This window comes from Capricornis sumatraensis, chromosome 16, assembly GCF_032405125.1.
Source record: "Capricornis sumatraensis isolate serow.1 chromosome 16, serow.2, whole genome shotgun sequence".
Taxonomy (NCBI): Eukaryota; Metazoa; Chordata; class Mammalia; order Artiodactyla; family Bovidae; genus Capricornis; species Capricornis sumatraensis.
In genome coordinates, this window is record NC_091084.1 from 49021113 (window position 1) to 49039875 (window position 18763).

The 18763-nt window shown below is 38.2% G+C and overlaps 1 protein-coding gene and 1 pseudogene across 1 annotated transcript; both read right to left on the reverse strand.

Annotated features, from left to right (window-relative positions):
- Positions 1-4324: 4324 nt before the first annotated feature.
- Positions 4325-5284, reverse strand: LOC138092140 (olfactory receptor 56A3-like). Its single transcript, XM_068988000.1, has one exon. The coding sequence runs from the start codon at positions 5282-5284 to the stop codon at positions 4325-4327; it is 960 nt and encodes a 319-aa protein (XP_068844101.1).
- An 11142-nt stretch (positions 5285-16426) lies between these two features.
- Positions 16427-18532, reverse strand: LOC138092141 (olfactory receptor 56A3-like; annotated as a pseudogene).
- Positions 18533-18763: the final 231 nt, after the last annotated feature.

Below are 18763 nucleotides of genomic sequence, written 5' to 3' on the forward strand. Positions count from 1 at the left end.
TGGGTCATCTCTGTGCACCAGCCTCAGGCATCCAGTATCATGCATTGAATCTGGACTGGCAATTCGTTTCATATATGATATTATACATGTTTCAATGCCATTCTCCCAAATCATCCCACCCTCTCCCTCTCCCACAGAGTCCAAAAGACTGTTCTATACATCTGTGTCTCTTTTGCTGTCTTGCATACAGGGTTATCATTACCATCTTTCTAAATTCCATATATATGCGTTAGTATACTGCATTGGTGTTTTTCTTTCTGGCTTACTTCACTCTATATAAATGGCTCCAGTTTCATCCACCTCATTAGAACTGATTCAAATATATTCTTTTTAATGGCTGAGTAATACTCCATTGTGTATATTAAAATTAAGTTTTTTTGATATTGAGTTGTATGAGTTGTTTATATATATTAGATATTAATTACTTTTTTATCATATCATTTCAAATATTTTCTCCCATTCAGGGAGTTGTCTTTTAATTTTATTGATGATTTCTTTTGCTGTGCAAAAGCATATTTGTTTATCTTTGCTTTTATTTCTTTTACTTTAGGAGACAAATCCGAAAAACTATTGTTGTGATTTATGTCAGAGTGTTCTGACTATGTTTTCCCTGGGAATTCTATAGTATCCAGTCTTACATTTAGAAACTTTGTATTTCTAAGGTACACATTTAGTGTTGCGTATAGTGTGATGTATATCTCTCCAAGTATGACTTTAATGGCATTTCAAAGATTTTGATATGTTGTATTTAATTTTTTTGGTTAAAAATCATCTCTTTTTTCCACTTCGATTTCTGCTTCTCATAAGAGTGTATTGTTTAGTTTTCCTATATTTTGTTATTTTTTCAGATGTCATTTTGTTATTGGTATTAATTTAGTTTCATTGTGATCAGAGAACACACATTGTACAGCCTGAATTCTTTTAATTATATGGGACTCATTTTATGGCCTAGAATAAGGTAACTGTCATAAATGTTCAGTGTACACTTGAAATGATGTGTATTCTATTGCTGTTTTTGGCTTTGAAACTATATTTTCTGGGTATTAATATAACCATTCAATTTTTCTTTTGATTAGGGTTGATGTAGAATATATTTCCATTTCTTTACTTTTATCCAGTTTTTGTTTACATTTGAAGTGTATTTCATGTAAGCAGCATTTAATTGGGTCTTCCTTTTTGTAATCCAGTCTGATAAACTCTGAATTTTAATTGGATGTTTGGTCTACTTATTTAGAATTAATGTGACTATGGCTATGGTTGGGCTTTTTTATCTGGTTGGGCTTAAATCTATCATTTTGAATTTGTTCTCTACTCCTTCTTCCCGATTGAATATTCAAAAAATGTTTGTTCTATCTTTTTTTTGTGTCCAAGTGAGTTAATGCAATTTCATTTTGGAGATTAGTTTAGAGATTATCCTACCCATTTGTAACTAATGGCAGTATGCCTTCAGGTGATAGTATATCATTTTGAATATAACAGAAGACCCTTACAATAATATACTTTCATTTCTTCCTTTCTAATTTGCACTATTACTTGTATATATTTTACAAAACTCCATTTTTATTGTTTTTTTAAATCACAATTATTTAAAAATACATTTATATAATAAAAAATCTAATCTATTTACACATGTAGTAACAAATTTTGATGCTCTTTGTTCATTCGTATAGATTCGTGTTTATATTTGACATCATTTTCTTCTGACTAAAGAAACTTCTTTTTAAAAAGTTACTTGTTTTAATTGGAGGCTAATTTCACAATTTGTATGGAAATACAAAAAAACCTCGAATAGCTAAAGCAATCTTGAGAAAGAAGAATGGAACTGGAGGAATCAACCTGCCTGACTTCAGGCTCTACTACAAAGCCACAGTCATCAAGACAGTATGGTACTGGCACAAAGACAGAAATATAGATTAATAGAACAAAATAGAAAGCCCAGAGATAAATCCATGCACCTATGGACACCTTATCTCTGGCAAAGGAGGCAAGAATATACAATGGATTAAGGACAATCTCTTTAAAAAGTGGTGCTGGGAAAACTGGTCAACCACTTGTAAAAGAATGAAACTAGAACACTTTTTAACACCATACACAAAAGTAAACTCAAAATGGATTAAAGATCTAAATGTAAGACCAGAAACTATAAAACTCCTAGAGGAGAACATAGGCAAAATGCTCTCCAACATAAATCACAGCAGGATCCTCTATGACCCACCTCCCAGAATATTGGAAATAAAAGCAAAAATAAACAAATGGGACCTAATTAAACTTAAAAGCTCCTGCACAACAAAGGAAACTGTAAACAGAATGGGAAAAAATAATAGGAAATGAAGCAATTGACAAAGGACTAATCTCAAAAATATACAAGCAACTCCTGCAGCTCAATTCCAGAAAAATAAATGACCCAATAAAAAAATGGGCCAAAGGACTAAACAGACATTCCTCCAAAGAAGACATGCAGATGGCTGACAAACACATGAAAAGATGCTCAACATCACTCATTATCAGAGAAATGCAAATCAAAACCACAATGAGGTACATTTTCATGCCAGGCAGAATGGCTGTGATCCAAAAGTCTACAAGCAATAAATGCTGGAGAGGGTGTGGAGAAAAGGGAACCCTCTTACACAGTTGATGGGAATGCAAACTAGTACAGCCACTATGGAGAACAGTGTGGAGATTCCTTAAAAAACTGTTAACAGAATTGCCTTATGACCCAGCAATCCCACTTCTGGGCATACACACCAAGGAAACCAGAATTGAAAGAGACACGTGTACTCCAAATGTTCATTGCAGCACTGTTTATAATAGCCAGGACATGGAAGCAACCTAGATGTCCATCAGCAGAAGAATGGATAAGAAAGCTGTGGTACATATACACAATGGAGCATTACTCAGCCATTAAAAAGAATATATTTGAATCAGTTCTAATGAGGTGGATGAAACTGGAGCTGATTATACAGAGTGAAGTAAGTCAGAAAGAAAAACACCAATATGGTATGCTAACACATATGTATGGAATTTAGAAAGATGGTAACGATAACCCTGTATGTGAGACAGCAAAAGAGACACAGATGTATAGAACAGTCTTTTGGACTCTGTGGGAGAGGGAGAGGGTGGGATGATTTGGGAGAATGGCATTGAAACATGTATAATATCATATATGAAATGAATCGCTAGTCCAGGTTCGATACATGATACAGGATGCTTGGGGTTAGTGCACAGAGATGACCCAAAGGGATGGTACAGGGAGGGGAGGTGGGAGGGGGGTTCAGGATGGGGAACACGTGTATACCCGTGGCGGATTCATGTTGATGTATGGCAAAAGCAATACAATATTGTAATGTTAAAAAAAAAAACAAAACAATAGCCACTGCGGCCAGATCAGAGTGACTTAAGGTGAATCAAGAACAAACATTAAGGGTTAGATAACACCAGACTTGGTACAATTTGTTTTTTTTCTTAGTGGATACTATTTTAAATATTGTGGTCAAGGAAACTGAATGGACCTGAGGGAAAGACCTTTGTGGACAGAGCAACAAAATGTAAGAAGTCCCAAAGGCAGGATGTAGTTTATGTTTTTGAGAAAGTGCCTGGGAGGCAATTTAGATGGTGTGGATTAAAAGAGGACATCACGGAGGTAAATGAATTCCACCTAGAGAAATAAATGTCTCTCTCTTCTGGGCTACCAAAGTGCCTTATTCATGTGTTTCAATAAAACTCTTGTGACATTGCAGTACAATTAATTTTACATATTTTTGTCTTTCTCAGTAGGTCATGTTCTTTCAAATAACAGGCCAAGATTTATTTAGTTAGTTTTCCATTTTCTAATACTATGTTGAATATAAAATAATTTGTACAAATATTTTTGAATGCCTAAAGAAAAATGTTAAAATGTAACAGCTATTTTAAACACTTTTAAGCAGTTGCTTTTTAATTTTATATTTACTCTTCCAAAGTCAAAGCACAGTCTTTAAGAGCTATTTTGCTTTGGCCACACATTTTTAAGTGAGCGTAGATTTTTTTCATCTCCACTAGTTCTACTTGGGAGATAATTAGAAGCAAAAAATTAGATCAAATTAGAGGTCAAATTCATGACCCCAGGTCTTGCTAGCATGATGAAAGATTATACATCTTTATCCTTTGTCTCTGCCAGGATACTATGGAATGATAAGAACTAGGATGTGGCTGAGTAAGAGGAAACTGCACAGTTCATATCATTAGGCAAGAACAGGAAGAAGATTAGAACTTTATTTCTACATTCCAGTCCTTGATTTTCAATTGTGATTTTGAGTATTCTTCATGGAGAGCAGCAAGAACATAATTACTTTCTGCTGTCACTACCCTTCCTCAATAATTTCCAAATCCCCTGCTTAATTTCCTGAGTTCTAACACCATAGACAATAGGGTTGAGAGCTGCAGGAATGACATGGTGGAGGACATTAAGTAAGACAGGAACGTCAGGCGAAACCTTTTCCTTGGCCAAATGGGTTAAAACCAAAACGAGCAGGATGGTGCTGAAGAAGAGGATAAGGATAAAGTGAGAGCCACAGGTGCTCAGAGCTTTAGCGGCTGCCCCTTTTGTATTGAGTCTAAGGACAGCTCGGAGGATGAAGATATAGGAGAGGAAGATGAGGATGAGGTCAGAGCCCAGCAGAGTCCAGGCTAAAATTAATTGGTAGATTTTGTTAAGGGTGATGTTACCACAAGAGAGCTTGGACACAGAGAGGTTGGCACAGATACAGTTCTCAATTATATTTCTTCCACAATAATGGAGCCGCACAGAGAGGATGGGAATAGGTGCAGTAAGAAATGTGTTTCGGGCTAAGATGAAGACAAGAGCTCTTGCCACAAATTGGTCTGTGATGATGGATGGGTAGTGCAGAGGCTTGCAGATGGCCACATAGCGATCATAGGCCATGACTAAGAAGGTGCATGATTCCATGGGCAGGAAGTTATTCATGATGAACATTTGGAGGAAGCAGGCAGAAAAGCTGATGGGCCTGAGATCAAACCAGAAGATGGCCAGGACTTTGGGGATGACAGTGAGGCAGAGCGCCATGTCCAGCAGGGAGAGCAGGCTGAGCAGGTAGTACATGGGCTCATGCAGAGAGGCCTCCAGCCGGATGGCGATCAGAAGGGTGGCGTTGGCCCCCATGGCCAGGAGGAAGAGGAGGCTAAGGGGCAGGGACAGCCAGAGCTGCCAGCTGGGGGACCTGACAAAACAGTTCAGGAGGAACTCAGAGACTTCAGTAGAGAGGGAGCTGTTGCTATAAGGCAGCATTGGCAGTGACTTCAGGGAGGAAGATGTCTTTAGGCAGCTGAAGAAGAGAGAAGGTGTTAATTCTACCACAGACTCTCACGAGTGTGGATTTAGCTTATAAGATCCTTGAAGATATGGACACAAGCCACCTCTGCCACTCTCATTCCTTGTGTCTAGAACATTTTTGACACACAGAAGTGGCTAACACATTTTCATTGAATATATAAATAAATGCTTCCATGTGTATAAATGCATTCTGAAGTGTAGATGGCATCCACAATCAAGTTTTTAAGGGAGTAAAAATTGAGAGTATGCAGAGGTATGATAGACTGTGTACATAGAGCAACTCCCTGATGAAAATTAATAGAAACATTTTTAATATTATGTCTAAGTCAAATCAATGCCCATCATCCATACCCACACCCATATCCTTACTTATACCTATACCCATAAATACTTGTGTTTATATGTGTCTTCAAATGCCTTGAATGGATCCTTGAACAGACAGGAAAGAAAGATTTATCGGATTAAGGACCAAGTGAAATTCAGACATTGAAATGAAACATCAATGTTGGCTTTCAACCTGCGGACACTGGTGGCATTTCATGAACATCAGCACCAGCTTTCTTACTTAATGGAGCTCAGGGACAGAAGATAAAATCCAGGTTCAAGCAGGGTGGGAATCTATTATGTGATCTCCCATATGGTAGGACTTTACAACACTACATCCTGAATGGTGTTGTACACTAGAAATAAATCCCCACCTTCATCTCCATTCCTCATCTGCACTGGGAACTTCTAAGGAAATAAACTACTTCAAATTTCATTACTTGGGAAAAATCTTCCCTGTAAATTCTGATGTACAAGCTGATCCTATGTGACTTTGCATCCTGAGTTCACACCAGCTCTTTGGCTCAAAAGATACTTAAAGTTATTCTGGATTATGGGCAGTGGCATCAGAAAACAATAGGATCAAATCAAAATCTTTTTTGAGGAACAAATTTTTTCCTCAAAGAATTTCAATATAGACTTCTGAAGAAATTGTTTGCAGTAAAAAATTATTGAAAAGAAAAAAGATTAGGAGTAAAACCCTAGAAAACAATAGATCATAGAATTCAACCTACAAAATCTTGAGATATTTGATATTAATATTGAACCATTTTTTCCAATGGCTTTTAAAAAAAGAAATGAGAGATAGTCTTGAAAATATAAGCAAAGATAATGTTTAAAATAAGAATCAGTTATATCTCCTAGAAATAAAAATATAATAATTAAAATAAAAAATTTAAGAGATAAGCTTAATAGCACATAAGCCACAATTTGAAACATAATTAGTGAACTAGAAGATGGGGCTTCCCTTGTAGCTCAGTCAGTAAAGGATCTGCCTGCAATGCAGGAATCTGCCTGCAATACAGGAGACCCGGGTTCAATTCCTGGGTCTGGAAGACCCCATGGAGAAGGAAATGGCAGCCCACTCCAGGATTCTTGCCTAGAAAATCCCATGGACAGAGGAACCTGGTGGGCTACAGTCCATGGGGTTGAAAAATGCTGAAGAAAGTGTAAGAGGAATTGAGGCTAGAGTAACAAGGTCTAACAAATAAAATCCAAGTTCCAGATTTAAGAAAAGAGAAAAAGGGATAGAGGCTTTGAGCCTTTCAGAAATGATGAAATATATCAATAAGCAGGACCAAGAGGTCCACTAAATCAAATGGGATTTAAAAAATACACCTAGCTATATCAAGATATAACTAAATGTAGACACCTAGATAACATGGTCTAACTTCCAACACCAGAGATGAAAAGATGATCATAATGGTGAGTATGACTATTTTAATAAGAAGAATCCATGAGTGTCATACCACTAGAACTAGAAGTCCATCTTCCGAGTTGCACATTAACTCGAAGCTTCTTAGCCTCTATTTTGAAGAGTATCTCTTCTCTACAGTGCCCTCATGCCTCTCCTCCTTAACTCTCTGTGTTCATATCATTCATCCCTGTTTTCCCCCTATTGTTAGGTTGCATTGCATAGGTTAATAAGACTTCATTGTTCATTTTGTTGTTTCAACAAACCTGTAGACAGCTTCCTTGGAGCAGCAACTGTGATCTCTTAGGCCATTACACCAGGGACCCTTCTTAATGATTTGTCCTGTAAGATTATTGCTCTTGGTCTACAGAGCCACACCTGTGCAGAGACTTTTATCAATATCATATTTTGGGGTACTAAATTAAAGTATATAGAAGGTATAGGGATTTTCATTAATATTAAAAAAGTATTGAGTCTGTTGTCACATTTTTTCAAAGGGACCTGAGTGAAGCAAGAAAGAGGGATAAGGAGTAATAAATAATAATTATGAGAGTGAGAAGAGCATTGAGTGGAAATGGTACTCTAAGCTTGCTTCCCCTGGGGATCTATGTGGGTCTGGAGAAAGCTGTGCATGGTGAAGTGACTCTAGTCCAAATGATTGGAAGAGAGAGTAGAAGAAGTGGGGGAGAACAGAAACATATGTGCCCAAAAATATAGATGGTGGAGAGAAGATGCAAAAAGAGAATTCTGAAATTACAACAAAATAGATTGGATTGAGAAGCAAGAAGACAAAGGGAGTCAGAGAAATGAAGGAGAGACAGAAAGTGGACCAGGTATTTTATGAAATGACAAAGGCAGTAAAAGGCAAACTAGTGAAGATTCCTAAGTAATGATAGTCAAGGGAGTGTGATAGGAATGCTTTTTCCCTTTCAAATCTGTGTTCTCAGAAGAATTCAACCAAGGATTGTCAAGCTCTCGCCAACATGATACTCTGGTGCAAATTCATGAACTCCCACAAGGACCAAACCTCTCCCCAGCACACACAGACTCGGCTCAGCTTCGGCATGATCATCTTCGTCTGGCTCCATGCCACTCTCTTTCTCATGTCCCTTCAAGGCCTGTCCTCAAATGCCTTTCCTAAAACCTACAGGTCTTCCAACTGCAAACCCAGTTTTATTACCAGTGCAGTCCCTGCTCTAGTGATCTCTGCCAGGGAGGGAGAATTTGTCTCTGTCTGGCTCTTCTACACTCTGGCTTTCAGAAAGGAGAGTTTGTACTTGAGTTTTTACTTCCCCAGGGAAAGACTGCCTTGCTGGCCCTTCAGAGAATCAAGAGCCCAGCATCTTCTTATCCCATTGGGAGAAAGATTTACTCTCCGTTCTTCAAGATCTGTTTTCCCTAAGCAGAGTCAATAATTCCCCCAAAGCATAGCAAGAGTCTCAGAGTTAATTTTATGGGACCAGTTAAATGGATAAAATGGGATACTTAGGAAATAAAGGCATGATTAATTTTAGAACACAGAACTCTAGGGCTAGAACGGTCAAGGCAAATAGCTTTGATATCAATGAGTATCAAGTTCTGATTTTTCAGAAATGTATTGATAAAAATATATTTTTCATCAAAAAAGTCTTTTTCTTTTTCAGAAATGTATATTCCAGCAATACAAGAGAAGACTCACACATGGACATAACCAGATGGTCAATACCAAAGTCAGATTGATTATATTATTTGCAGCCAAAGATGGAGATATCTTCTGTCTATAGAGTCAGCAAAAACAAGATGGGGAGCTGTCTGTAGTGCAGATCATGAACTCCTTATTGAAAAATTCAGACTTATATTGAAGAAAGTAGGGAAAAACAAAGAACATTCAAGTGTGACCTAAATCAAATCCCTTATGATTATGCAGTAGAAATGACAAATAGATTCAAGGGATTAGATCTGATAGACAGAGTGCCTGAAGAACTATGGGTGGAGGTTCGTAACATTGTACAGGAGTCAGTGATCAAGACCATCTCCAAGAAAAAGAAATGCAAAAAGGCAAAATGGTTGTCTGAAGAGAGCTCACAAATACCTGAGAAAAGAAGAGAAGTGAAAGGCAAAGGAGAGAAGGAAAGATATACCCATTTGAATGCAGAGTTCCAAAGAATAGCAAGGAGAGAAAAGAAAGCCTTCCTCAGTGATCAATGAAAAGAAATTGGAAAACAATAGAATGGGAAAGACTAGAGATCTCTTTAAGAAAGTTAGAGATACCAAGGGAGCATTCCATGCAAAGATGGGCACAATTAAGGACAGAAATTGTAGACCTAACAGAAGCAGAAGATATTAAGAAGAGGTGGCTAGAATACACAGAAAAACTATACAAAAAAGATCTTCATGACACAGATAACCATGATGGTTTGATCATTCACCTAGGGCCAGACATCCTGGAATATGAAGTCAAGTGGGCCTTAGAAAGCATCACTACGAACAAAGCTAGTGGAGGCGATAGAATTCCAATTTCTGTATTTCAAATCCTCAAAGATGATGCTGTGAAAGTGCTGCACTCAATATGCCAGCAAATTAGGAAAACTCAGCAGTGGCCACAGGACTGGAAAAGGTCAGTTTTCATTCCAATCCCAAAGAAGGGCAATTCCAAAGAATGTTCAAACTACCACACAATTGTACTCATCTCACATGCTAGCAAAGTAATGTCTCAATTCTCCAAGCCAGGCTTCAACAGTAAGTGAATTGTAACTTCCAGATGTTCAAGTTGGCTTTAGAAAAAACAGAGGAACCAGAGATCAAGTTGCCAACATTTGTTGGATCATCAAAAATGTAAGAGAATTCCATAAAAACATGTACTTCTGCTCTATTGACTATGCCAAAGCCTTTGACTGTGTGGATCACAACAAATTGTGGAAAATTCTTAAAGAGATGAGAATTCCAGACCACCTTACTTACCTCCTGGGAAATCTGTATGCAGGTGAGGAAGCAACAGTTAGAACCAAAAATGAAAAATGAACTGGTTCCGAATCGGGAAAGGAGTATGTCAAGGCTGTATATGGTCACTCTGCTTATTTAACTTATATGCAGAATACATCATGCAAAATGCCAGGCTGGATGAAGCACAAGCTGGAATCAAGATTGCCAAGAGAAATATCAATAACCTCATATATGTAGATGACACTACCCTTATGGCCAAAAGCGAGGAAGAACTAAAGAGCCTCTTGATGAAAATGAGAGGAGAGTGAGAAGTTGGCTTAAAGCTCAACATTCAGAAAACTAAGATCATGGCATCCGGCCCCATGACTTAATGGCAAATAGATGGGGAAACAGTGGAAACAGTGGCCGATTTTATTTTGGGGGGCTCCAAAATCACTGCAGATGGTGATTGCAGCCATGAAATTAAAATATACTTGCTCCTTGGAAGAAAAACTACGATCAACCTAGATAGCATATTAAAAAGAAGAGACATTACTTTGCTGACAAAGGTCCATCTAGTCAAAGCTGTGATTTTTCCAGTAGTCATGTATGGATGTGAGAGTTGGATTATAAAGAAAGCTGAGCACCAATGAATTGATGCTTTTGAACTGTGGTGTTGGAGAAGACTCTTGAGAGTCCCTTGGACTGCAAGAAGATCCAACCAGTCAATCCTAAAGGAAATCAGTCCTGAATATTCGTTGGAAGGACTGATGCTGAAGCTGACACTCCAATACTTCAGCCACCTGATGTGAAGAACTGACTCATTTGAAAAGACCCTGATGCTAGGCAAGATTGAAGGCAAGAGGAGAAGGGGATGACAGAGGATGAAATGGTTGGATGGCATCACCGACTCTATGGACATGAGTTTGAGCAAGTTCCAGGAGTTGGTGAAGGACAGCAAAGCCTTGAATGCTGCCGTCCATGGGGTCGCAAAGAGTCGGACACAACTTAGCAACTGAACTGAATTTCGATAAAAATATGCCTTGTGCTTAAATTTAATCCTGTGTGTTTCTATGTTGACAGTTTCTAGGGACTGTAAAACACTCAGATCCACTCCCTAATCTTTTCATGTGGGTGACCAATAGTTCTACTTGAGTGAAATTTTCAAGAAGCCCTACGCTTGCGACACTTTTAACGTAAAAAAGATAATTTCTTTATCTGATTTCTCACTTAGCAATATACTGCAATTAGTGTGTGGCTGTTCAAAAGGATGGTTCATCTTCTGTTACTGAATTTTTCTAACTGGCTCCTGTTCCTGTGACCAAGTGTCCTGGGCTGAAGTTTACATAGAAAAAAATTCATTTTCCAGCTCTTTCATGTGACAAGTTCCTTAAATTTTCTATCTCATATTCCTAATTTGCATACTTGTTGTGAGGAATAACTGTGAGCATGTTAGGAGCACTTGACTGTTATTACACTGTCATTGTTATTACTACTACTATAAAATTTGGCTCCCTAGTATCTTTCCTATTGGAAAGCCATTAGTCAACATAAAACTTGAAATAACCACTGTTTCTTACCTTGGAGCCTCTTCCACAGAATTGTCTATATCAGAATCAGTTTGATCTTAGATTTGTGCCTACCATTTGGAGCACTTTTACTTATACTTGTTGCTTTGTGCTTATTTTCTTTTTTGTAGTTTTATTTGCTCATAGCATCTTAATAAACAGTGGTATCACCAGAAGTTACATGTGCTTCTGACTGTAAGGCAGGGTTATCACTTCTGAATCACCACCTGTCTCTTGGAGTTTACCTTCTCATGCGTCACCTCTTCCAGTCAATTTTTTACAAGTTATACAGGTAGCTTTTAAAGTTGGACATTCCCAAATCTGTTCACATCTTTTCATTTGATTGATAACCAAGATATACTTAATTTAATAATATTTAAGTGACATACGGCTCCTTTTTATCCTGTTAGATTGTTAAGAGTGAGAGCACTTTTCATGCCAATAACTCTCTATCAAAGTTAGTTCCAGGAAAACAAATGACCATTTGCATTTCCAAAACTGTTTTGTAATCATCATGTCCTTCACTTAAGATTCTACATAAATTGCAGTTTATGTGATTTTAAAACATTTATTATTGGCACTCATAAAAGTCAGGTTAATTTAGTATTTTTTGAGAGTTTTTGGATATCATTTCTTGACATCTGGAAATTGCAAGATGTCAAACCAATCTTGCTAAGGACCAGTGAGTTAAAAAGCTAACAGAGGGATTTCCCTTTAAAGAAATGCCTTGCATAATTGGCAAGCTGTTCCTTTTTAGACCCTTTCCACTGGAGATTCTTACTTGCTATATAACATCAGAAAGACACTAAGAGGCTCAGTTTTATTATTTGTTAAGAAGGGGCAAAGAAGAGGTGGCATAAATAATGGCTCCTTCTACCATCATCGTTGTTCAGTTGCTAAGTCGTGTCCAACTGTGGGACAGCATGAACTGCAGCAGACCAGGCTTCTCTGTCCTTCACTGTCTCCTGGAGTTTGCTACCAATATTACTTGAATACTTTTTAAACTTAACTAGCATTTTTTTTTCTCTTTTTTATCTTCATAAGAACACTATGAAATAGGTTATATGACCTGACCCATTAAATACTAATAGTCAAAGGGGCTAAGTAAATTGCTCAACATTGAAAAACTATAGCTGGAAAAGACAAGGTTAGAAAGCAGATTAATGAATTCAGACCAGAGGTCTCTCCAGATTAGATTCCAGACCAGAAGCAAGTCATCATGGAAAAAAATCCAAGAAAGGGCAGAGCTCCATTATCTGTAGGTACTTATACATAAACCACATAGGATAAATAGTAGTGGTTTTTGAATCTATTTTATTTAAAAATGTATACACGTTTGCATGCACACTTGCGTGCTAAGTCGCTTCAGCACTGTCCAACTTTTTGCAACCCTACTGACAGTAGCCCACCAGGTTCATGGGATTCTCCAGACAAGAATACTGGAGTGGGTTGCCATTCCCTCCTCCAGAGGATCTTCCTGACCCAGGGATCAAACCTCTTTCTCTTATGTCTTCTGCTTTGGCAGGTGGGTTCTTTACTACTAGTGCCACCTGGGAAGACATATACATGTGTACATCCCCTTAAACATTTAGGAGATAATTGTTATAAAACTAAACACATAATATTAGAGTTATAGAGCTGGTACAATTTGAGAGTCACTCACTTAAGACTCAAATAACAGAATTTAATAACAGTAAAATTTAGGTGGGCTTCCCAGGTGGTTCAGTGGGGAGACCCAGGAGATGTGGGCTCCATCCCTGGGTTGGGAAAATACTCTGGAGGAGGAAATGGCAACCCACTCCAGTATTCTTGCCTGAAAAATTCCATGGACAGAGAAGCCTGGTGGGCTACTGTTCATGGGATCACAAAGAGTCAGACATGATTGAGCATGCACCCAAGATTTAGCCTTCCTTGAGGTATATGTGAAAGTCACGCAGTCGTGTCTGACTCTTTGTGACCCCATGGACTATATAGTCCATGGAATTCGCCAGGCCAGAATACTGGAGTAGGTAGTCTTTCTCTTCTCCAGGGGATCTTCCCAACCTAGGAATCGAATGCAGGTCTCCTGCATTGCAGGTGGATTCTTTACCAGCTGAGCAACAGGGAAGCCCAAGAAGACTGGAGTGAGTAGCCTATCTCTTCTCCAGGGGATCTTTCAGACCCAGGAATCAAACCAGGGTCTTCTGCATGATAGGTGAATTCTTTACCAACTGAGCTATCAGAGAAGCCCAAATAATACAAGTCACATGTGTGTTAGTCTTTCAGTCGTGTCTGACTCTTTGTGACCCCATGGACTGCAGCCCGCCAGGCTCCTCTGTCCATGGGATTTCCCAGGCAAGAATACTGGAGTGGGTTGCCATTCCCTTCTCAAGGGGATCTTCCCAACCCAGGAATCAAACCTGGATCTCCTGCACTGCAGGCAGATTCTTTACCATTTGAGCCACCAAGGAAGCCCCCTTGAGGTATATGGAGGGCACAAATTACACTAGCTAAGCCTTCTGCTGTGTGGCACTCCAAAGAGTTTTAATGTATGTTCTGATTTTCAAACAATTAACTTGACTATATTTTATTAGTTTTGGTTATACATTCATTATTTAATTAAAACTATTTGAATATAATATATGTATTAGGCAAAGTGCTGAGTATTGGTGATAAAGGAATAAATGCAAATTGGTGGTGAATCAATTTCTTGAATCAAGAAACAGAGGTACAGCTCCAAATTGATGCGATGAGTTTAATGCTACATGGGAACTGTAGAAACTGGTATCTATGCATGCACATTTTAAATAAGACATTATTCTTAGATTGAAATCTTTGAGTCAATGAGTTTTTTTGGAAGATATTCTTTAAGTAATAAAGAAAAAGATTAGCTATGATGTGAACATATTTGGATCTTAAAATTGATTTTACTTTTGAGAAATGTATTATTCTTGATTAAAATATTGAACATGCTTTTTGCTTTTACTTATTGCTTTTTATGTGAGTACATGCTTACTTTTCAAGTAGTCATTCATAGAAGGAACTAAGAATGCAAATACCAATTTTTTGTTTCTCACTGAGGCGAAGAAGAAAAGGAAATGAATATAGCTTTGGAGAAAGCGTGCTTAAATAGGTCAAGGGATGTATTCCTGGTGCTTTCAGTGAAGACTGAAAGAACTAGACTTTGGGGATAGTTTTGAACTCTTTGGGGAGATTTTCTGTTCGTGGTCAGAACAATACATGTTGAAGTTTTCATTGAGCATACAAGTTTTTATCTAGAAAGGGTCTTCTAAAACTGTTCACTGTTATCAGATAATAAAATACTGTTAAGCAGAGTGACATCACCTCATTTGTTCCCCTGAAACTACTTTTTTTTTGTGGTTGTGCAAGGCTTACAACTCAGACCTTCTAACACTATCCAGTGCTTTCCTTGGTTGCCCAGCATCTTAATACCCATAGAGGCACATTATTTCATTTCTCAGCCTCTTCATTTAAGAAGAATATATTCCTGGAATTAATATTTATATTCCTCCAAATCAAACTTTAAGCTCCTGAAAGCAATAATAAAATCCCATTTACTTTTGTAGCTTAATAGTTAACAGAATTCCCAGACACAGGAGATGTGTGCTCAGAAGATATCCAAATCATAGGAAACAAAATCATATAATCTGTTTTATATTTCAGTATTATTCTGAATCATACATTATAATGCTTACAAATCTTTAACTTATTAGCAAAGGTATATTTGCATACCTTACACTGTAACACTCTGAATCACAAAGATAAGTGGTCAAGTGTAGATTCATGGGGATAAAAATTAGGCATCTTTTAATATAAGAAAGTGGTTTAGCCACTCAGCTGAGTCTGACTCTTTGCAATACCATGGACTGTAGTCTGCCAGGCTCCTTTGTCCATGGGATTCTCCGGGCAAGAATACTGGGGTGTATTGACGTTCCCTTCTCCAGAGGATCTTACTGACTCAGGGATTGAACCTTGGTCTCCTGAATTGCAGGCAGATTCTTTACCATTTGAACTACAGGGAAGTCCTAAAAGAAGTATAAGAAAACTCTGATCATTGTTACAAACATGAACAATAGAGGCATAAATCTTGTCCTTTCATAATGTGGTTTGGTTTAGTCTCTTTGCAATCCCATGGACTGTGGTCTGCCAGGTGTCTCTGTCCGTGGGATTCTCCAGGCAAGAATACCAGAGTAGATTGCCATTCCCTTCTCCAGAGAATCTTCCCGACTCAGGGAACGAACCCTGGTCTCCTGCATTGCAGGCAGATTCTTTATCATTTGAACTACAGGGAAGTCCTTTCTGCAAGACACATTGCAAAGAAAACCTTGTCTGCTAGAAGAGAAGAGACAGAATGACAAAGGGAGTCAGCAGTGGGCTTGCAGGTTGAGAGACAACACTCAGTTACAGAAAAGCCAGTAATGAGGTTGAAGATTCAGAGAAAATACCCAATTACAGACTAGCAATAACCTTCTAACATTAAGGCCTGAAATTCATGTCTTTGTCTCCAATATGCTCACTTCTGTGGATATAAGAATAAGAAGGCAGTACACATTATATGTCACAGCTCACAAAGCATCCACAGTTTTATTCTCAAGAATATAAAATTTATGTCAAGTTAACAGTTATATATTTATGAACATAAGTTTCTCATTAGAACCTGCCTAAGAAAACTCAACATTTTGGGCAAAATAAGATAAGTGTGGGACAAAAGGAAAAGGGCCAAGGAGATTTCTGATGAGGAGTGAGAGAAAGAGAAACTCTAAATGCAACTTCAGTTTTATTAAAGGGGACACAGTCAGTTCATCCAGTTTGAGAGTAAAACTTACAGATATGAACTTCAGTCCATTCATTTATTATTGACTTAAAAACCATCCTACCTGGTTGTCTTAATTACCATCTTTTCTTCAGTAATCTCTGGATTCCTTTCTTGATTTCCTGGGTTCATACCCCATAAACAATGGGGTTGAGTGCTGCAGGAATGATCTTCTTCTTTGCCACATGAGTGAGGACAAAGACCAGGAGGATGGTGCTGAAGAAGAGGATAAGGATGAAGTAGGAGCTACATGTGCTTACGGCCTTGGCCACAGCTCCTTCTGACTTGAGTCCCAGCACAGCCCACAGTATGAGGTTATAAGAGAGGAAGATGAGGATTAGGTCAGATCCCAGCAGTGCCCAGCCAAATGCAAACTGATAGAGATGATTGATGGTAATATCATCACAAGAGAGCCTGGACACAGACATATTGGCACAGATGTAGTTCTCAATGACATTTCTCCCACAATAATGGAATCGTCCTGAGAGAATAGCTATGGGCAGAATAGTAAGGGAATTTCTTGCCAAAATAAAAATGGCTGCCTTGATAACAGATTGGTCAGTGATGATGGGTGGGTACCTCAGTGGATGGCAGATGGCCACATAGCAGTCATAGGTCATGACCATGAATGTGCAGGACTCCATGGCAAGGAAGGAATTCATGTTTAACATCTGAAAGAAGCAGGCAAAGAAGCTGATGGACCTGGGGTCAAGCCAGAAAATGGCCAGGACCCTGGGGATGACTGTGAGGCAGAGTACCATGTCCAGCAGGGAGAGGAGGCTGAGCAGGTAGTACATGGGCTCATGTAGTGAGGCCTCCAGCCGGATAGTGTTCAAGAAGGTGGTGTAGGCCCCTATGGCTAGTAACAAGAGGAGGCTGAGGGATAGGGACAACCAGAGTTGCCAGCTTGGGGACCTAGCAAAGCAACTGAGGAGGAAATATGAAACCTCAGTGGAGATATTGCGATTTTGGTGTGCTGTCGTAGTTTGTCATTTATTTCTATAGCTTTCTTTTAGTGATCTGTAAAACTAAGATTAAAAATTAGCTATTGATTTGAGGTATATGAAAATAGAACTTGCTTTACCTGGTGATATGTGGGTCTTAGCAGGCTCTCTTGGAATCAGGAGAATTTATCTGTTATCCTTTTTGATGTTCTCTTCGATTATTCCTATTACTTTGGAGAATGTAAGGGGATGAAGTTATATGACTTGTTTATACATGTTTCTTTTGTTCAAGGTTATTTTTTAATTAATTAAGTCTTTACAGAAACTAAAAGACATAGAAAATTACTTAGAAAATTATTAAATTTTGTGACAAATTATTGTTCAAGCTTGTACCTGCAAGTTTCTTCCTGTTTTTAAAAAGACCATACAGAATGTGTCGCATCCACAGTTTAACTATAACAATGCATGCAAAAAAAAAAAGAAAAAAGAAAAAAGAAATAGCAGAGACTGTCACAAACTAAGGACTCACATAAATAGCTGTAAACTTCCATCCACCCCCATCTGAACTTTCAGCCACATTTATTTTGAGCTATATATTTAAAAATATTATACTGCAAAAATAGAGTTGGTTAACTGGATTCTACCTTAAAAATAATTTTAATTTGTTTCCTATGGATTCTTCCTAAAATTGCTTTTTTTTTTTCTATTTCTTAACCTTTATATCAGTAGAATTCCTAACTTATTGAAGAAACAACCTTAACATGAAATTGAGTAATTCCTCCAACCTATGCTGGACTGATTGTTGCTGCTGTTGTTTAATCTTCAAGCCATGTCCAAGTCTTTGCAAACCCAAATGTCTGTAGTCTGCAAGGACCCTCTGTCCATGGGATTTACCAGGCAAGAACACTGGAGTGGTTTGCCATTCCTTTTTCCAGGAGATCTTCCAGACCCAGATACTGAACCTGAGTCCCTTCTATTGGCAGGTGGATTCTCTACTGCTGAGTCACCAGGGAAGCCCCAATGCTGGGCTGATGAAAAATGATTCTTCTGACTGCAAAAATGTGAGAGTGATGACGTCCACCTTTAAAGCCCTTCCATCTCCTTTGGATTTCCTCTTTCCATCTTCAATATAGTAATCCACATACAAGTCCCCATCCTCCCCGCCCCACCACCATACACTTCTAGGCACTTGTTCAATGTTGATATTGCTTTCTTGTCATTTAAACATTCCCTCATCATGCTGTTAAGGACTAGTGTCACAAAACTTAATTAAGAAATGTCCTCAAGTTTGAAAGAGGGAAAACGTATGCCGTTCTAAGGACAATGGATAATACAAGAAAAAGTGCTATAAGCAATGGCAGAGTCTTGCATAAACTATTATGATTATATAGGGAAAGACCGACTAACATACACGGGAAATAGGCTGGAGAAAAAAATTATGAAAAAAGTGATCTGGTATCCTCTTTTACA